Source organism: Oncorhynchus tshawytscha, linkage group LG16, assembly GCF_018296145.1.
Source record: "Oncorhynchus tshawytscha isolate Ot180627B linkage group LG16, Otsh_v2.0, whole genome shotgun sequence".
Lineage (NCBI taxonomy): Eukaryota > Metazoa > Chordata > Actinopteri > Salmoniformes > Salmonidae > Oncorhynchus > Oncorhynchus tshawytscha.
In genome coordinates this window covers 29,522,087-29,542,720 of record NC_056444.1, presented here as the reverse complement: position 1 = coordinate 29,542,720, position 20,634 = coordinate 29,522,087, and the positions used below count along the sequence as shown (strand labels likewise).

The following is a 20,634-nucleotide window of genomic DNA, read 5'->3' as shown; positions in this document are numbered from 1 at the left end:
GGTGTGCATGCAAATCGAAAACTGTGTAAAAGGCCTAGACCACATACAACATCTCAGCAACTCATTTGCATCAATTTATATTCATCAGTAGGCCTATAAACCAATGAAGTTCCTGGTTAAATATGAAATAATGAACCAGGCAACAAATCATCTGAAGGAAAAGGTAGGCCTAAAAAAGTATTAACATGAATTAAAAACCTAACTTTATTGCTTTGATACATTTAAAAATATATATATTTTCACAATGTCAAAAGTCAACAGTAAACCCTCAGAGATTCAATAGGTATCAGGTCATCAACGTAGAGAGCGAGAGATTTATAAAATAAAATAAACGTTTTGTGTATAGCCTAGTGAATTAAAACCCTGATTCGCCGGCGTGCGTCATGACGCACCCCAATGTACGTTGCATATCCAATGAGGCTCTGGGGTGACTGCCCCACTGCAAATAAAGGGAGATAACGGGCCGTGAGTAGCGGCTGAAAACGTTTTATACTGACATGTTAGAGCAATGACTTTTGCGTAACCGCGTAAAATCTGGGACTAGGCTCCCAGCACGAGGATGATATAGGGTTCTTACGGGAAGAGGAACAAGAAACGATTGCCACGGCCCGGTGGGAAAAATAAAACGGCGAATCCGTTGAAGTTTAGAAAGAGAGAGTGAGCGACAGTGAGCAGGATTCTCAAATTTGAAAGCAATCCAAAAACATAGCTGCGGTGGAAGAGCGAGTGTACCCATTTGAAAGATGAGCTTGATGTCTGCCATAGACACCAGTGCCTCCGTGTACCAGCCTGCACAGCTACTGAATTGGGTATACCTCTCTTTGCAAGACACTCACCAGACCAGCGCTTTTGACGCCTTTAGACCCGAACCCAACTCTTCCCACCCGGAGCTGAACTACTGCAAGACTCCTGCGGCGGACCTGAGCTCGTCCCTAAACTCCAACTATCTCAACAACTTTTTTCAGCTCCAGCGGAATGAGGTTAGAGACGCATCGTTCTGTCTGTAATTGTTTACTCTATTATGGAATTATATTACCATTATGTTATTGCCAACGTTAACTAAATAGCGTATATAGGCTACGATCTGTTTGTATTTGCATATATCCCATCGTATGTTGAGCGCTGTTTTGTAAAATGTTTGATGGTGTGTGTGTGTGTGTGCAACATTGGGTATTCTGGTAGCCTACTCATAACTGCCATGGATATTTCGTATATCGACAATATAAAGACGTGCTCATTAACTTTTCAGACCTATTAGGGCAATATCTGATTCCACCAGAGCCTATTCTAACAGCAAGAAAGTTTAGAGAATTCAACATGCACAAGTTTAGCATAACATAAGAATTATTACTAGACTATGGCAGGTAGGCCTAATTGATTAGTGGGCAAAAGAACACAGACACTGGACAGAGGAACTCTGCCTAGAAGGCCAGCATCCCAGAGTCGGCCTCTACACTGTTGACATTGAGACTGGGGTTTTGTGGGTACTATTTAATGAAGCTACCAGTTGAGGACTTGTTAGGCATCTGTTTGTCAAGCTAGACACTCTAATGTACTTGTCCTCTTGCCCAGTTGTGCACCGGGGCCTCCCATTCTTCTTTCTATTCTGGTTAGAGACAGTTTGCGCTGTTCTGTGAAGGGAGTAGTACACAGCATTGTACGCGATATTCAGTTTCTTGGCAATTTCTCCCATGGAATAGCCTTCATTTCTCAGAAGAAGAATAGACTGACGAGTTTCAGAAGAAAGTTCTTTGTTTCTGGCCATTTTGAGTCTGTAATCGAACCCACATATGCTGATGCTCCAGATACTCAACTAGTCTAAAGAAGGCCAGTTTAATTGCTTCTTTAATCAGCACCAGAGTTTTCAGCTGTGCTAACATAATTGCGAAAGGGTTTTCTAATGATCAATTAGTCTTTTGAAATGATGAACTTGGATTGGCTAACACAACATGCCATTGGAACACAGGAGTGATGGTTGCTGATAATGGGCCTCTGTGTAATCCTATGTCGATATTCCGTAAAAAAAATATCAGTTTCCAACTACAATAGTCATTTATAACATTAACAATATATACACTGTATTTCGGATACATTTTATGTTATTTTAATGGACAATTTATTTTGCTTTCCTTTCAAAAACAAGGAATTTTTTTAGTGTATATTTATAATTATTTTTTAATTGTCTGACTCGGTTTAGGCTGTTTTAAAGGCAAGGCCAGTCTCCAGCGTGTATGAGCAGGATGCATCTGGGTTTGGGTCTGCATTAGGGGGAATATTTTGCTGGTATTTTACAAATGTTACATCCCGAGAATAAATAACTTTTCTGCCGGGTGTCCCGGTATTTCCCGCCAAAACCAGAAGTGTCATTCAAAAGCATTATAAAGCTTATAAATAGGCCTATGTCTGGATTTTACTAGAGATTTTATCGAAGATTCAAGTCTGATGAAACCTTAGCCTGATTAAATACATTTTATAAGCCCTACATTAAAGACATTTAATGAGCCCAAGCCTAAAAAAAATCACAAATGATTGTGTGGTTATCCAATACTGTACTGTATTATACTGTATTATATGGACTGGAATTATGCATCCCGTTCAAACCATGATAAAGCAGGAGAGAACATGCCATCCTGGTGCAGCACATGAGGACTACAAAGTTACAATTATAGGCTAGCGAATTTGATTTTAAAAAATCATATGTCCCCTAATGTTATTAGCCTACCTCCTCTTTCTCTCTCTAGTGTTAAATGAAATACGTTTGGTTGTCCTTATCTTCATCATTCTAACTGCATACTTGAATAATATAGGACTAGAAAGAGATGCAGAAGGCTTTCTCTTCTTCGCAAGGCATGAATGGTTATGGGTCTGAATGAATGGCCTACCGCCATCGTGCTACCCGTGAGTTCTAGTGGCTGCTGTATTTAACATTAAACAAACAAGAGCTTGCCTCCCTCATTGAACAGTCTATTGGAATAAGAAATGCTAAACAAAATAATGTCCCACAAGTTATTCTAGTCTAGCTTTTCCTGCATGGGACTCCAAGAGCTGAGGATACTTTTTTACAGAGAGGCCAGTGGAGCACAGGTTGTGCATAATTGCACAAGAGATATAGGCTATAAGTTAGAAGCTTATTATGCATAACCCTTCATTGATTACCTAAATATAAGGCTAATACTGCTTTGAATGTTATTACCTGAAAGAGGTAGGCTAGGACATCTACAGTGGCAAGAAAAAGTATGTGAACCCTTTGGAATTACCTGGATTTCTGCCTAAATTAATCATCAAATTTGATCTGATATTCATCTTAGTCACAACAATAGACAAACACAGTATGCTTAAACTAATAACACACAAATTGTATTATTGTATTTTTCAATATTGAATACATCATTTAAGTATTCACAGTGTAGGTTGTAAAAAGTATGTATAAGGGCACAAGGCGAGACCCAGATGCAGACACAGGAGACAGATGATTAGAGTCCAAGATGTGTATTAACAATCCAAAAGGGGTAGGCAAGAGAATGGTTGTAGACAGGCAAAAGGTCAAAACCAGTTCAGAGTTCCAGAATGGCAGGCTCGAGGTCAGGGCAGGCAGAATGGTCAGGCAGGCGGGAATGGAGTCCGGAAAACAAGCAAAGGTCAAAACCGGGAGGACTAGTAGAAGAGAATAGAAAAGCAGGAGCACAGGGGAAAAACCACGTCGGTTGACTTGAACATACAATACAAACTGGCACAGAGAGACAGGAAACACAGGGATAAATACACCGGGGAAAATAAGCCACACCTGGAGGGGGTGGAGATATTCACAAGGACCGGTGAAACAGATAAGGGTGTGACAGTATGTGAACCCCTAGGCTAATGACTTTTCCAGGAGCTAATTGGAGTCAGGAGTCAGCTAACCTGGAGTCTAATCAATGAGACAAGTTTGGAGATGTTGGTTAGATCTGCCCTGCCCTATACAATTTGAGTTTGCTATTCACAAGAAGCATTGCCTGATGTGAACCATGCCTCGAACAAATAGATCTCAGGAGACCTAAGATTAAGAATTGTTGTCTTGCATAAATCTGGACAGGGTTACAAAAGTATCTCTTAAAGCCTTGATGTTCATCAGTCCACGGTAAGATAAACTGCCTATAAATGGAGAAAGTTCAGCACTGTTGCTACTCTCCCTAAGAGTGGCCGTCCTGCAAAGATGACTGCAAGAGCACCGTGCAGAATGCTTAATAAGGTTAAGAAGAATCCTAGAATGTCAGCTAAAGACTTACAGAAATCTCTGGAACATTCTAACATTTCTTTTGATGAGTCTACTATACGTAAAACACTAAACAAGAATGGTGTTCATGGGAGGACACCGTGGAAGAAGACATTACTGTCCAAAAAAACCATTGCTGCATGTCTGAAGTTCTCAAAAGAGTACCTAGATGTTCCACAGCGCTTCTGGCAAAATATTCTGTGGACAGATTAAAGTAAAGTTGAGTTGTTTGGAAGGAACACTGTAACGGTTTACTTCATCTGAAGGAGAGGCGGACCAAAATGCAGCGTGGTGGTTATTCATGTTTTTAATAAAGATGACTATACATGAACAGACTAAACAAAACAAGAAAAGTGAAGACCTAAACAGTCCTATCTGGTGCAAACACAGAGACAGGAACAATCACCCACAAACACACAGTGAAACCCAGGCTACCTAAGTATGATTCTCAATCAGAGACAACTAATGACACCTGCCTCTGATTGAGAACCATACTAGGCCGAAACATAGAAATACCCAAAACATAGAAAAACAAACAGACTGCCCACCCAACTCACGCCCTGACCATACTAAATAAATACAAAACAAAGGAAATAAAAGGTCAGAACATGACAGTACCCCCCCAAAGGTGCGGACTCCGGCCGCAAAACCTTGACCTATAGGGGAGGGTCTGGGTGGGTGTCTGTCCGCGGTGGCGGCTCTGGCGCGGGACGCGGACCCCACTTCACCATTGTCTTAGTCCGCCTCATTGACCGCCTCCGTGGCTCTCTAACCATGGCAACCCCTCTCAATGACCCCACTGGACAGAGGGGCGGCTGCTCGGGACAGAGGGGCGGCTGCTCGGGACAGAGGGGCGGCTGCTCGGGACAGAGGGGCGGCTGCTCGGGACAGAGGGGCTCTGGCACCTCTGGGCTGAGGGGCTCTGGCGCCTCTGGGCTGAGGGGCACTGGCGGCCCCTGGCTGACTGGCGGCACTGGCGGCCCCTGGCTGACTGGCGGCACTGGCGGCCCCTGGCTGACTGGCGGCGCTGGGCAGACGGGTGGCTCAGGCGGCGCTGGGCAGACGGGTGGCTCAGGCGGCGCTGGGCAGACGGGTGGCTCAGGCGGCGCTGGGCAGACGGGTGGCTCAGGCGGCGCTGGGCAGACGGGTGGCTCAGGCGGCGCTGGGCAGACGGGTGGCTCAGGCGGCGCTGGGCAGACGGGTGGCTCAGGCGGCGCTGGGCAGACGGGTGGCTCAGGCGGCGCTGGGCAGACGGGTGGCTCAGGCGGCGCTGGGCAGACGGGTGGCTCAGGCGGCGCTGGGCAGACGGGTGGCTCAGATGGCGCTGGGCAGACGGGAGGCTCCGGCAACGCTGGAGAGACGGGTAGCCCAGATGGCGCTGGGCAGACGGGAAGCTCCGGCAACGCTGGAGAGGATGGCTCTGGCAGCGCTGGAGAGGCGGGACACACTGTAGGCCTGATGCGTGGTGCTGGCACTGGTGGTACTGGGCCGAGGACACGCACAGGAAGCCTGGTGCGGGGAGCTGCCACCGGAGGGCTGGTGTGTGGAGGTGGCACTGGATGGACCGGACCGTGAAGGCGTACTGGAGATCTTGAGAGCAGGGCTGGCACCAACCGCCCTGGCTGGATCTTCACCCTAGCCCAGCAGATGTGGGAAGCTGGGATGTAGCGCACCGGGCTAAGCACGCGTACTGGGGACACCGTGCGAACCACCGCATAACACTGTGCCTGACCAGCACCACGCCCGCCACGGTTAGCATTGCTAGGAGCACTGTAGTGCTGAGATGGCACAGGACGTGCAAGGCTAGGGAGATGCACAGGAGGCCTGGTGCGTGAGGCTGGCACCATCTTCACCAGCCGACTAGCACGCACCTCAGGACGAGTATGGAGAGCTGACCCAGGTGTCATCAAATCCTCGACACGCTCCGTCGGGCAAATTCCGTGTCTCATGCACCAACACAGCAACTCCCTCATATCTCTCTCCTCCACACTCCCCATTAACTCCTTCACCGTCTCTGCTTCGCTCACCTCCAACACCGGCTCTGGTTTCCTCCTTGGCTCCTTACGATAAACAGGGGGAGTTGGCTCAGGTCTGACTCCTGACTCTGCCACACTCCCCCTGTGCCCCCCCCAAGAAATTTTTGGGGCTGACTCTCGGGCTTCCGTCCGCGCCGCGTGCTTGCTTCGCCAACCTCATTCTCCTGTAACCTTCCGCACACTGCTCCATCGAATCCCAGGCGGGCTCCGGCACTCTCCCTGGGTCGACCGCCCACCTGTCTATCTCCTCCCAAGTTGTGTAGTCCAGATTCTGCTCCCATGTCCCAAAATCCTGACCTCGCTGTTGCTGTTCCTGCTGCTGCTGCCTCTGTTCCCTCTCCTGCTGCTGCTGCCTCTGTTCCTTCTCCTGCTGCTGCTTTTGCCCGTTACCACGCCGCTTGGTCCTGTTGTGGTGGGTGATTCTGTAACGGTTTTCTTCATCTAAAGGAGAGGCGGACCAAAATGCAGCGTGGTGGTTATTCATGTTTTTAATAAAGACGACTATACATGAACAGACTAAACAAAACAAGAAAAGTGAAAACCTAAACAGTCCTATCTGGTGCAAACACAGAGACAGGAACAATCACCCACAAACACACAGTGAAACCCAGGCTACCTAAGTATGATTCTCAATCAGAGACAACTAATGACACCTGCCTCTGATTGAGAACCATACTAGGCCGAAACATAGAAATACCCAAATCATAGAAAAACAAACATAGACTGCCCACCCAACTCACGCCCTGACCATACTAAATAAATACAAAACAAAGGAAATAAAAGGTCAGAACGTGGCAAACACACAGCACTATGTGTGGAGAAAAAAAGGCACAGCACACTAACATCAAAACCTCATCCCAACTGTAAAGTATGGTGGAGGGAGCATCATGGTTTGGGGCTGCTCAGGGCCTGGACAGCTTCCTATCATCGACTGAAAAATGTATTCCCACGTTTATCAAGACATTTTACAGGATAATGTAAGGCTATCTGTCTGCCAATTGAAGCTCAACAGAAGTTGGGTGATGCAACAGGACAACGACTCAAGTGGAGCAGCGGTCTAAGGCACTGCATCTCAGTGCTAGAGGTGTCACCACAGACACCCTGGTTTGAATCCAGGCAGTATCACAACCGGCCTTGATTGGGAGTCCCATAGGGCGGTGCACAATTGGCCCAGCGTCGTCTGGGTTTGGCCAGTGTAGGCCGTCATTGTAAATAATAATTTGTTCTTTAACTGAGTTAAGTTGCCTAGTTAAATAAAGGTTAAAAAAAAAGCTAACCCCGAGTAAGTGTTAGCTAATATGCTAAGTAGCTCACAAGTAGTAAGAAGTTGCTAAATAGCTAAAATGCTGAAGTTGTCTGTGATGAGATTTGAACACTCAACCTCTCATTGCAAGGGGTTGGTAAAAATGTCGTATCTGTGTTCACAAGAAATTGCATGATTATTTGGTCCCAGAAAAAGACCAGAACAATTGTAGTCTCATTCAAGACCATGATTGTAACTTTGACAAAACGAGTTCAAAATGTCCAGTATTTTTGTGTTCATATTTCAGAAGATTCTTTAGACATACAGAATGGTGAAAATAGGCACGCTGAGGGGCCAATGGAGAGCTGCTCTACTACTGATCACTAACCCAACAGGTTGAATTGAGAGCTGCTCTACTACTGATCACTAACCCAACAGGTTGACTAGAGAGCCGCTCTACTACTGATCACTAACCCAACAGGTTGAATAGAGAGCTGCTCTACTACTGATCACTAACCCAACAGGTTGAATTGAGAGCTGCTCTACTACTGATCACTAACCCAACAGGTTCAATAGAGAGCTGCTCTACTACTGATCACTAACCCAACAGGTTGAATAGAGAGCAGCTCTACTACTGATCACTAACCCAACAGGTTGAATAGAGAGCTGCTCTACTACTGATCACTAACCCAAACAGGTTGACTAGAGAGCTGCTCTACTACTGATCACTAACCCAACAGGTTCAATAGAGAGCTGCTCTACTACTGATCACTAACCCAACAGGTTCAATAGAGAGCTGCTCTACTACTGATCACTAACCCAACAGGTTGAATAGAGAGCTGCTCTACTACTGATCACTAACCCAACAGGTTGAATAGAGAGCTGCTCTACTACTGATCACTAACCCAACAGGTTGAATTGAGAGCTGCTCTACTACTGATCACTAACCCAACAGGTTCAATAGAGAGCTGCTCTACTACTGATCACTAACCCAACAGGTTGAATAGAGAGCAGCTCTACTACTGATCACTAACCCAACAGGTTGAATAGAGAGCTGCTCTACTACTGATCACTAACCCAAACAGGTTGACTAGAGAGCTGCTCTACTACTGATCACTAACCCAACAGGTTCAATAGAGAGCTGCTCTACTACTGATCACTAACCCAACAGGTTCAATAGAGAGCTGCTCTACTACTGATCACTAACCCAACAGGTTGAATAGAGAGCTGCTCTACTACTGATCACTAACCCAACAGGTTCAATAGAGAGCTGCTCTACTACTGATCACTAACCCAACAGGTTCAATAGAGAGCTGCTCTACTACTGATCACTAACCCAACAGGTTCAATAGAGAGCTGCTTTACTACTGATCACTAACCCAACAGGTTCAATAGAGAGCTGCTTTACTACTGATCACTAACCCAACAGGTTCAATAGAGAGCTGCTCTACTACTGATCACTAACCCGACAGGTTGAATAGAGAGCTGCTCTACTACTGATCACTAACCCAACAGGTTGAATAGAGAGCTGCTCTACTACTGATCACTAACCCAACAGGTTGAATAGAGAGCTGCACTACTACTGATCACCAACCCCACAGGTTCAATAGAGAGCTGCTCTACTACTGATCACTAACCCAACAGGTTGAATAGAGAGCCACTCTACTACTGATCACTAACCCAACAGGTTGACTAGAGAGCAGCTCTACTACTGATCACTAACCCAACAGGTTGAATAGAGAGCTGCTCTACTACTGATCACTAACCCAACAGGTTGAATAGAGAGCTGCTCTACTACTGATCACTAACCCGACAGGTTGAATAGAGAGCAGCTCTACTACTGATCACTAACCCAAACAGGTTGACTAGAGAGCCACTCTACTACTGATCACTAACCCAAACAGGTTGACTAGAGAGCCACTCTACTACTGATCACTAACCCAAACAGGTTGACTAGAGAGCCACTCTACTACTGATCACTAACCCAAACAGGTTGACTAGAGAGCCACTCTACTACTGATCACTAACCCAAACAGGTTGACTAGAGAGCCACTCTACTACTGATCACTAACCCAAACAGGTTGACTAGAGAGCCACTCTACTACTGATCACTAACCCAAACAGGTTGACTAGAGAGCCACTCTACTACTGATCACTAACCCATACAGGTCTCTAATAGATACAAAGATAAAATATATTACAACTTCCCCCGGTCTCTCCTTATTAATACCCACTTGACACAGACATCAGTTCAATGTCTGGTATTGATTTACATTTGGTTGAGTGGTCAACTAATGTGAATTCAACTTCGAAACAACCAAAAATGTCACCCTGTCATTGAATTTAGGTTAAAAAATAGGAAATTCCCTTAAGTTGATGACTTTTTGCAAATCCAATACGTTTTTCACATTAATTCAATGTCATCGCATGACATTTTTAGGTTGAAATGATTTGGAAACGACGTTGATTCAACCATTTCCCCCACTCTTCCCTAGCAGCAATTCTAGGAAATTCTGAGGAGCGCAACAAAGTTTGAGAATATTTTTCAAGGAAAATAAAGGACAGTAATGTTACAAGTAAAGTAGCCCAGCTTTTTATGCGCTGACAATTGGAGCTGATAATTATTCATTTGTTGTGCTTTGCTCAAGGGCACATCGAACCAGCGACTTTTTGGTTACTGGGCCAATACTCTTAACCTCTAGGCTACCTGCCGCCCAGCTATAGAGACTTTTGCACCCATTTAACATAAACCAGGCCTCTGAAACATGTGTGGTCTTTATACATTAAAACCCATTGTGTAATGTCATACGATCACCCCTTGAGTAGTGTTGCAAAAACTGAATGAACATGCACACAAACATACACACACACAATCTGGAAACAGTTTAAGCAGATTGGGCATGTTTTTCTCAACCTCACTGCAACGCCAAGTACAACAACCCACTCCTGAGACTTGATCTGTTGGAATAAGTCATGTGTATGTTTTTGTCATCGATGACGTGATGTTGTCTCATCAAATCAAAATGTGGAAATAAATAAAGGGGTTGTTTGTTGTGAGGAAAATGTGTGGTTAAAGTGGTTGTGAACAGAGGCGGGCAGTATTTCTTTTACATCTATATGAAATATGTATTTCAATTTATTTTGTCACCCCTTACAGAAAAACTACATGATTTCATGTGGAAAATCACATGATTTCACGTGAGATTTCAAATGAGAAATGATGTTAAAAAAGCGTTTTTAGAACACTTCACATGTGATCACGTGTTCACATGTGTAGTTTCATGTTATCACATATTGCTTTATATGCTGTCACATGCTATCACATTAACTTCAGGTACTGTAAGATCAAATGTGATCGCATGAAAACATGTTTTTGGAACAATTCACTTGTGCTCACATGTGAAATTCATGGGGTTTTTCCATAAGGAATATGCCACAGAGTGGCAAGGAGTGGAATATTGGCACAAATCTGGCCTGGATTCCAGGCTAGTGAATCTGCTCAATATTGAATATTGCACAGGAGACCGTATTGCTCCTGATCTCCTTGCTTGCAATCCAGTGGTAGGCAACTCTAATAACTTAAAGCGGCAATCACCAGTATTGAGATAATAACAATAGAAACTACCTGACCATGTTTCGGTAAAAAGCTGAGGGGTGGGGCTGGAGAAATGAAACCACTCTCAAATCATAGACAGAACTATATGAGTACAGACCATCCATGATATCAAAATGATATTTTGAGCAATGTTTTGAGGCTATATGGTGTTTGTTTTTTATTTACTTTGTTTACAAACATTGACATAAAGCAAGCTTCTCTTTTGGGTTCTGATGGAGTATGACAGTTCAACTAAGCTCATGAGACATTTATAAGTTCTATTTTTCAAGAATCAATGGGTACATATCATTAATTTATTATGTCGGTAAGTCCAACAGTGGATGTAGCAACTGCTGATTGCCCCTTTAACCTACAGTTGAAGTCTGAAGTTTACATACATCTTAGCCAAATACATTTAAACTCAGTTTTTCACAATTTCTGACATTTAATCCTAGTAAAAATGGCCTGTCTTAGGTCAGTTAGGATCACAACTTTATTTTAAGAATGTGAAATGTCAGAATAATAGTAGAGAGAATGATTTATTTCAGCTTTTATTTCTTTCATCACATTCCCAGTGGGTCAGAAGTTTACATACACCCAAATTAGTATTTGGCAGCATTGCCTTTAAATTGTTTAACGTGTGTAAAACTTTTTGTGTAGCCTTCCACAAGCTTCCCAAAATAAATTGGGCGAATTTTGGCCCATTCCTCCTGACAGAGCTGGTGTAACTGAGTCGGGTATGTAGGCTCCTTGCTCGCACACACTTTTTCAGTTCTGCCCACACATTTTCTATGGTATTGAGGTCAGGGCTTTGTGATGGCCACTCCAATACCTTGACTTTGTTGTCCTTAAGCCATTTTGCCGCAACTTTGAAAGTATGCTTGGGGTCATTGTCCATTTGGAAGACCCATTTGCGACCAAGCTTTAACTGATGTCTTGAGATGTTGCTTCAATATATCCACATCATTTTTCCTGCCTCATGATGCCATCTATTTTGGGAAGTGCACCAATCCCTCCTGCAGCAAAGCACCCCCACAACATGATGCTGCCACCCATGTGCGTCACGGTTGGGATGGTGTTCTTCGGCTTGCAAGCTTCCCCCTTTTCCTCCAAACATAATGGTGGTCATTATGGCTAAACAGTTCTATTTTTGTTTCATCAGACCAGAGGACATTTCTCCAAGAAGTATGATCTTTGTCCCCATGTGCAGTTACAAACCGTAGTCTGGCTTTTTTATGGTGGTTTTGGGGCAGTGGCTTCTTCCTTGCTGAGCGGCCTTCCACGTAATGTCGATGTAGGACTTTACTGTGGATATAAATACTTTTGTACCTGTTTCCTCCAGCATCTTCACAATGTCCTTTGCTGATGTTCTGGGATTGATTTGCACTTTTCGTGCCAAAGTACGTTCATCTCTAGGAGACAGAACGCGTCTCCTTCCTGAGCGGTAAGACGGCTGCGTGGTCCCATGGTGTTTATACTTGTGTACGTATTATTGTTTGTACAGATGAACGTGGTACCTTCAGGCGTTTGGAAATTGCTCCCAAGGATGAATCAGACTTGTCGAGGTCCACAATTATTTTCTGTGGTCTTGGCTGATTTCTTATGATTTTCCCATGATATCAAGCAAAGAGGCACTGAAGGTATAGGCCTTGAAATACATCCACAGGTACACCTCCAATTGACTCAAATAATGTAAATTCCCCTATCAGAAGCTTCTAAAGCCATGTCATCATTTTCTGAAATTTTCCAAGCTGTTTAAAGGCACAGTCAACTTAGTGTATGTAATTTCTGACCCACTGGAATTGTGATACAGTGAATTATAAGTGAAATAATCTGTCTGTAAACAATTGTTGGAAAAATTCCTTGTGTCATGCACAAAGTAGATGTCCTAACCGACTTGCCAAAACTATAGTTTGTTAACAAGAAATTTGTGGAGTGGTTGAGAAACAAGTTTTAATGACTCCAACCTAAGTGTATGTAAACTTCCGACTTCGGCTGTATTTGTATTGGAGAAATAGAGTAGATAATCAGATTAAATTAAGTCAATGGTTGTGTGCAAAATCGTTCTTGCCTAAAATGAGCTCTGTTCAAAAGTACTGCATTATAGAGTGAATAGGATGCCATTCGAGACACCACCTAACAGAGACACCACCTAACAGAGACACCACCTAACAGAGACGTTATTTTTGGAGTTGCTATTTGGTAATGTAACTACTCAGGGACATGTACAGTATGTGCCCAAACACACAAACCCACACACGTGTACTTGTGTGCATGAAGGCATGCACGCACGCACACACACAAACACACGCACCATTAGCAGTTGTCTGTGAAGTCTCTTTCCTTTGGGAAGACAGCTGGATTTACAGCCTAGGGTGAGAGAGGTGCTCTACGAGGGGCTCTATGACTTTATAGGTCATGATGACTTTATATAGTGGTTGATGTACTGTATGGTTTACCTTATATTGATTTGATATCGGGGCACAGATAGGGCTGTGGCGGTCACAACATTTCGACAGCTGGTGATTGTCAAGCAAATATCTGTCGCCTCACAGTCATAGACCGTTAATTAACATAAACACATTTAGCATCTCCTGGCTTCCACACAGCCTACAAGCCACTTTAAAAAGTCTAATGAATCCATGTAATATAGCCTACAACTTATCAATAAATCCATGATTTATTTTGGACACGTCTAAAGGAACATGATAGGATGAAAATGTAGCCTATTTCAGAAGAAAATAATAGCAGACTGAGTTGTCCTGATGTGGCTATGCCAAACACTAATTCATTTAGCAGACAAGATTTGCTTATAATTCTGTGGCATTATTTGATATTTTATTGTATGAAGAATACAATTGAACAAAGTTTTTTTTAAATATATAAATGAGGCTTTTCTGGGTTAAGCGCTTAACATAGAAATAGGTACTCCTATATGTCTCAGGTCTTTTGCAGACTCCATCAGGTTTTCTTCCAGAATGGTCCTGTATTTGGCTCCATCCATCTTCCCATCAATTTTAACCATCTTCCCTGTCCCTGCTGAAGAAAAGCAGGCCCAAACCATGATGCTGCCACCACCATGTTTGACAGTGGGGATGGTGTGTTCAGGGTGATGAGCTGTGTTGCTTTTACGCCAAACATAACGTTTTGCATTGTTGCCAAAAAGTTCAATTTTGGTTTCATCTGACCAGAGCACCTTCTTCCACATGTTTGGTGTGTCTCCCAGGTGGCTTGTGGCAAACTTTAAATGACACTTTTTATGGATATCTTTAAGAAATGTCTTTCTTCTTGCCACTCTTCCATAAAGGCCAGATTTGTGCAATATACGACTGATTGTTGTCCTACGGACAGAGTCTCCCACCTCAGCTGTAGATCTCTGCAGTTCATCCAGAGTGATCATGGGCCTCTTGGCTGCATCTCTGATCAGACTTCTCCTTGTATGAGCTGAAAGTTTAGAGGGACAGCCAGGTCTTGGTAGATTTGCAGTGGTCTGATACTCCTTCCATTTCAATATTATCGCTTGCACAGTGCTCCTTGGGATGTTTAAAGCTTGAGAAATCTTTTTGTATCCAAATCTGGCTTTAAACTTCTTCACAACAGTATCTCGGACCTGCCTGGTGTGTTCCTTGTTCTTCATGATGCTCTCTGCACTTTTAACGGACCTCTGAGATTATCACAGTGCAGGTGCATTTATACGGAGACTTGATTACACACAGGTGGATTGTATTTATCATCATTAGTCATTTAGGTCAACATTGGATCATTCAGAGATCCTCACTGAACTTCTGGAGAGAGTTTGCTGCACTGAAAGTAAAGGGGCTGAATAATTTTGCACGCCCAATTTTTCAGTTTTTGATTTGTTAAAAAAGTTTGAAATATCCAATAAATGTCGTTCCACTTCATGATTGTGTCCCACTTGTTGTTGATTCTTCACAAAAAAATACAGTTTTATATCTTTATGTTTGAAGCCTGAAATGTGGCAAAAGGTTGCAAAGTTCAAGGGGGCCGAATACTTTCGCAAGGCACTGTAATGCTTTTATTATAAAACTGCATTTTTATGGTGAAAATGATCTTCCCCAAACTTGAATCTCATGTACTGTTTATGTCTGTCAGTTAGGCTCTACACCCCTTGTAGTGTGGATTCATGTGCTTCATTTTAAGAAGTTATTTGGCCACTTTTAGTTGTGATACAAACCTTAGTAAAACATTTAGGGCTATGGGCTAGGCTACATGAGGTGTGCGACTATGATTCAAACAAGTGCTGGGCATCATTCATCATTGATAATATGTCATTCACAAGTGATATGCTAATATTGTCACCCGTCAGACTATTCTTGATTTAATCTTGTCTTTACATATACTAAATTATATATGTGTGACATTTATTTTGATTTAGAATGGACCAATTATCATGCACCTGTATTGAAACAGGGGCAGCAGAAAAAATACATGTCATCTATGCATTATTAACTGGGTGGTTCGAGCCCTGAATGCTGATTGGCTGACAGCCGTGGTATATCAGACCGTATACGCGGGTATGACGAAACACTTATTTTTTTACTGCTCTAATTACATTTGTAACCATTTTATAATAGCAATACGGCACCTCGGGGGTTTGTGATATATGGCCAATATACCACGGCTTAGGGCTGTATCCAGGCATTTCACGTTGCGTCGGGCATCAGAACAGCCCTTAGCCATGGTATATTGGCCATATACCACACCCCCTCAGGCCTTATTGCTTAAAAATAGTGAATGGAAGACGCTTTTCCCTGTGGTTTATTTTCATGCCAGCCAGGTAGGCTATACTTCTGTCGTAAAGAGAAACAATGTGCTTAATATTAGGAAAGTTGAGTAATAAATATAGTAGGCCTAGCCTATAGAAAGCTGATGGGATCCTCCTCTTTTTATTAGTGGACATCACTCTGTTTTCTCCCGCAATTACATAACCTATAGAAATGTTGCGCAACATGAGCTCATGGGCTCTCATGAAGTGTTTGATTAGATTTTCGATCACATTTGCATTGATGTCAGAGTGATTAGAAGGACAATAGAGGGCTGAGTACCAGGCAGTTATCAAGTTTGGTAGGCTACTAATGACCAGCAGCAGCATCAGAGCTTGGAGAAGACTAATTACCGTGACTAAACATGTGGAATTTGACTGCCTTCATGACATGTGAAGGCCGGTGTGGCGGTAATATGGTCAACGCAACAGCCCTAGGCACAGAAAGCTGTATATAAAATGTACACTATCTATAGTATTCTGAGTCTATAGTAGAGCTGGGCGATATGGGCAAAAATCCATATTGTGATAAATTGCCTGAATTGATGCGATAACGAAAAGTGGAAAGTTAATATCATTAATGGGGAACAGAGTTTTGTTTTATTATCCTTTAAACTACTTCTGCTAATTTGATTGTTGTAGCCATCAATTGTCCCCATTAACATTCACCCATATTAGCAAACTTATTTCATTTCAAACATCACATTTCTCTAGTACAGGCTACATATCATAATGAACGATATCAGCAAAATGCCTGCGATAATTGATTGGTATGGTCGGTGTGGATCATTTTTGGTTTATCGTCCCAACTCTACTGTATAGCAGGGTTTGGCCCAGTGGATCAAATTAATGACAGATGAAAAGCAATGGAAAACAGAAAGAAAGCGTATATTTGATTTATAAAGGGGAAAATCTAGTAAATGAACACGTGTACACACACACACACACACACACAGACACAGACACACACACAGACACACACACAGACACACACACAGACACAGACACACACACAGACACAGACACAGACACAGACACAGACACAGACACAGACACAGACACACACAGACACACACAGACAGACACACACACAGACACAGACACAGACACAGACACAGACACAGACACAGACACAGACACAGACACAGACACAGACACACACGCAGACACAGACACACAGACAGACACACAGACAGACACACAGACAGACACACAGACAGACACAGACACACACAGATACAGACACAGACACAGACAGACACACACAGACACACAGGGGCTGGAGCTGTAGCTGGAGCTGGTTAGAGTTGAGCTGCCTCCAGGGTTGGTTAGGTAAAGGCTTCGACCGTCCTCTACTACACTGTGTTGCCAAGTGTAAGATTTCAGCGCTATGCAACATTAGACATCAACAATAACATACATTCCCTAAGCATGGATGTGTCCCAAGGAGAGATATCATTCACAGAGACCACAGTAACTTTCCATTACTCTGACATTGTTAGCCTATACAGTGCCTTGCGAAAGTATTCGGCCCCCTTGAACTTTGCGACCTTTTGCCACATTTCAGGCTTCAAACATAAAGATATAAAACTGTATTTTTTTGTGAAGAATCAACAACAAGTGGGACACAATCATGAAGTGGAACGACATTTATTGGATATTTCAAACTTTTTTAACAAATCAAAAACTGAAAAATTGGGCGTGCAAAATTATTCAGCCCCTTTACTTTCAGTGCAGCAAACTCTCTCCAGAAGTTCAGTGAGGATCTCTGAATGATCCAATGTTGACCTAAATGACTAATGATGATAAATACAATCCACCTGTGTGTAATCAAGTCTCCGTATAAATGCACCTGCACTGTGATAGTCTCAGAGGTCCGTTAAAAGCGCAGAGAGCATCATGAAGAACAAGGAACACACCAGGCAGGTCCGAGATACTGTTGTGAAGAAGTTTAAAGCCGGATTTGGATACAAAAAGATTTCCCAAGCTTTAAACATCCCAAGGAGCATTGTGCAAGCAATAATATTGAAATGGAAGGAGTATCAGACCACTGCAAATCTACCAAGACCTGGCCGTCCCTCTAAACTTTCAGCTCATACAAGGAGAAGACTGATCAGAGATGCAGCCAAGAGGCCCATGATCACTCTGGATGAACTGCAGAGATCTACAGCTGAGGTGGGAGACTCTGTCCATAGGACAACAAGCAGTCGTATATTGCACAAATCTGGCCTTTATGGAAGAGTGGCAAGAAGAAAGCCATTTCTTAAAGATATCCATAAAAAGTGTTGTTTAAACTTTGCCACAAGCCACCTGGGAGACACACCAAACATGTGGAAGAAGGTGCTCTGGTCAGATGAAACCAAAATTGAACTTTTTGGCAACAATGCAAAACGTTATGTTTGGCGTAAAAGCAACACAGCTCATCACCCTGAACACACCATCCCCACTGTAAAACATGGTGGTGGCAGCATCATGGTTTGGGCCTGCTTTTCTTCAGCAGGGACAGGGAAGATGGTTAAAATTGATGGGAAGATGGATGGAGCCAAATACAGGACCATTCTGGAAGAAAACCTGATGGAGTCTGCAAAAGACCTGAGACTGGGACGGAGATTTGTCTTCCAACAAGACAATGATCCAAAACATAAAGCAAAATCTACAATGGAATGGTTCAAAAATAAACATATCCAGGTGTTAGAATGGCCAAGTCAAAGTCCAGACCTGAATCCAATCGAGAATCTGTGGAAAGAACTGAAAACTGCTGTTCACAAATGCTCTCCATCCAACCTCACTGAGCTCGAGCTGTTTTGCAAGGAGGAATGGGAAAAAATTTCAGTCTCTCGATGTGCAAAACTGATAGAGACATACCCCAAGCGACTTACAGCTGTAATCGCAGCAAAAGGTGGCGCTACAAAGTATTAACTTAAGGGGGCTGAATAATTTTGCACGCCCAATTTTTCAGTTTTTGATTTGTTAAAAAAGTTTGAAATATCCAATAAATGTCGTTCCACTTCATGATTGTGTCCCACTTGTTGTTGATTCTTCACAAAAAAATACAGTTTTATATCTTTATGTTTGAAGCCTGAAATGTGGCAAAAGGTCGCAAAGTTCAAGGGGGCCGAATACTTTCGCAAGGCACTGTAGCTTGGATTTCTGCCTTGTCTCAGTTTGTAGACTGTTTGGGCTATACAGTGTACATCGTAACTAGGACCAGGAGTTTTTCTTGAGAAAAACGTTAGGCCCTATTACTGGGGTCATGTCACATTCAGGGAAAACCCCTGTCCCTCACCACAACCAGAGGTTGAACCAACATACCTGATTTGTTGACTGTATTTCAAATAGAGGAAATAGTGAATGAAAATGGTTTTAAAAAGTAATTCTGTCCTTCTCCTTCACTTTGCTCATGGAAAATTTACATTCAGAGTGCATTTAGCAGACACACTGGATCGTACCAATCTCACTCAACACTGGCTGGCACGACTTCTCAGAATGAGCTACAAACCATCCCCATGGCCGTAATACTTCAAACAGATCACCATGTATTTACACTGATGCTGTTGTTTCACAGGCCTGTGTCAGACTGCGGCCATAATAGCCTGGTCCCAGATCTGTTTGTGTGTCTTGCCAACTCCTATATAGCCATTGTCACATAAGACAGCACAAACAGATCTGGGACCAGGCAATGCACATGCCTCTCTCTCTCTGTCTCTCTCTCTGTCTCTCTCTCTGTCTCTCTCTCTGTCTCTGTCTCTGTCTCTGTCTCTGTCTCTCTCGACATCCCCAGTACTTTTCCAGTTCATAAGTTACAGCTGGGCCGAGCGCCAGATGTGCTGAATTTAATGAGAGAAATGATCGAAGATCTTTTTTTTTCTGCGTAAGAGAAAAGAAGAAGGGCGTAGGACAGTCAACGGAAATTGGTGATTAAACTCAACAGCATATCAAACGTAAAATAATCTATGGCAGTTTTTGTATGTGTTATTGTTTCATTAGTGGTATGATTTATCGAACTAGTCTGTAAGCATGATAGAGGGGGGTTGCAGGTGCTTTTCTTGTAAAATATACCCATAAAGCTCGGTGCTCTGCCACAAAAGCAATGAGGGAGTTAAAATTCTTTCAAATTCCTTCAAGTTTCCACAAGAAATACATGTTTTTACCCTGTGTCATATTCCAACTGTGTTTTTACCCTGTGTCATATTCCAACTGTGTTCTTTCCCTGTGTCACATTCCAACTGTGTTTTTACCCTGTGTCATATTCCAACTGTGTTTTTACCCTGTGTCATATTCCAACTGTGTTTTTACCCTGTGTCATATTCCAACTGTGTTTTTTCCCTGGGTAATATTCCAACTGTGTTTTTACCCTGTGTCATATTCCAACTGTGTTTTTCCCCTGGGTCATATTCCAACTGTGTTTTTTCCCTGTGTCATAATCCAACTGTGTTTTTACCCTGTGTCATAATCCAACTGTGTTTTTACCCTGTGTCATAATCCAACTGTGTTTTTACCCTGTGTCATATTCCAACTGTGTTTTTTCCCTGGGTAATATTCCAACTGTGTTTTTACCCTGTGTCATATTCCAACTGTGTTTTTTCCCTGGGTAATATTCCAACTGTGTTTTTTCCCTGGGTAATATTCCAACTGTGTTTTTTCCCTGGGTAATATTCCAACTGTGTTTTTTTCCCCTGGGTAATATTCCAACTGTGTTTTCTCATCTCTCCCTGTTCCAGGCGT

At 43.1% G+C, this 20,634-nt stretch overlaps 1 protein-coding gene across 1 annotated transcript in view; it reads left to right on the top strand.

Annotated features, from left to right (window-relative positions):
* The first annotated feature begins 432 nt into the window (after positions 1–432).
* zcchc24 (zinc finger, CCHC domain containing 24) overlaps positions 433–20,634 on the top strand; it is an 83,691-nt gene continuing 63,489 nt past the window's right edge. The window contains exons 1-2 of the mRNA XM_042299076.1: positions 433–980; positions 20,631–20,634. The exon at positions 20,631–20,634 is cut by the window's right edge and continues 197 nt beyond it. Of these exons, the coding sequence (XP_042155010.1) occupies positions 744–980; positions 20,631–20,634 (241 nt within the window). The 5' untranslated portion in view covers positions 433–743. The remainder of the gene's footprint in view (positions 981–20,630) is intronic.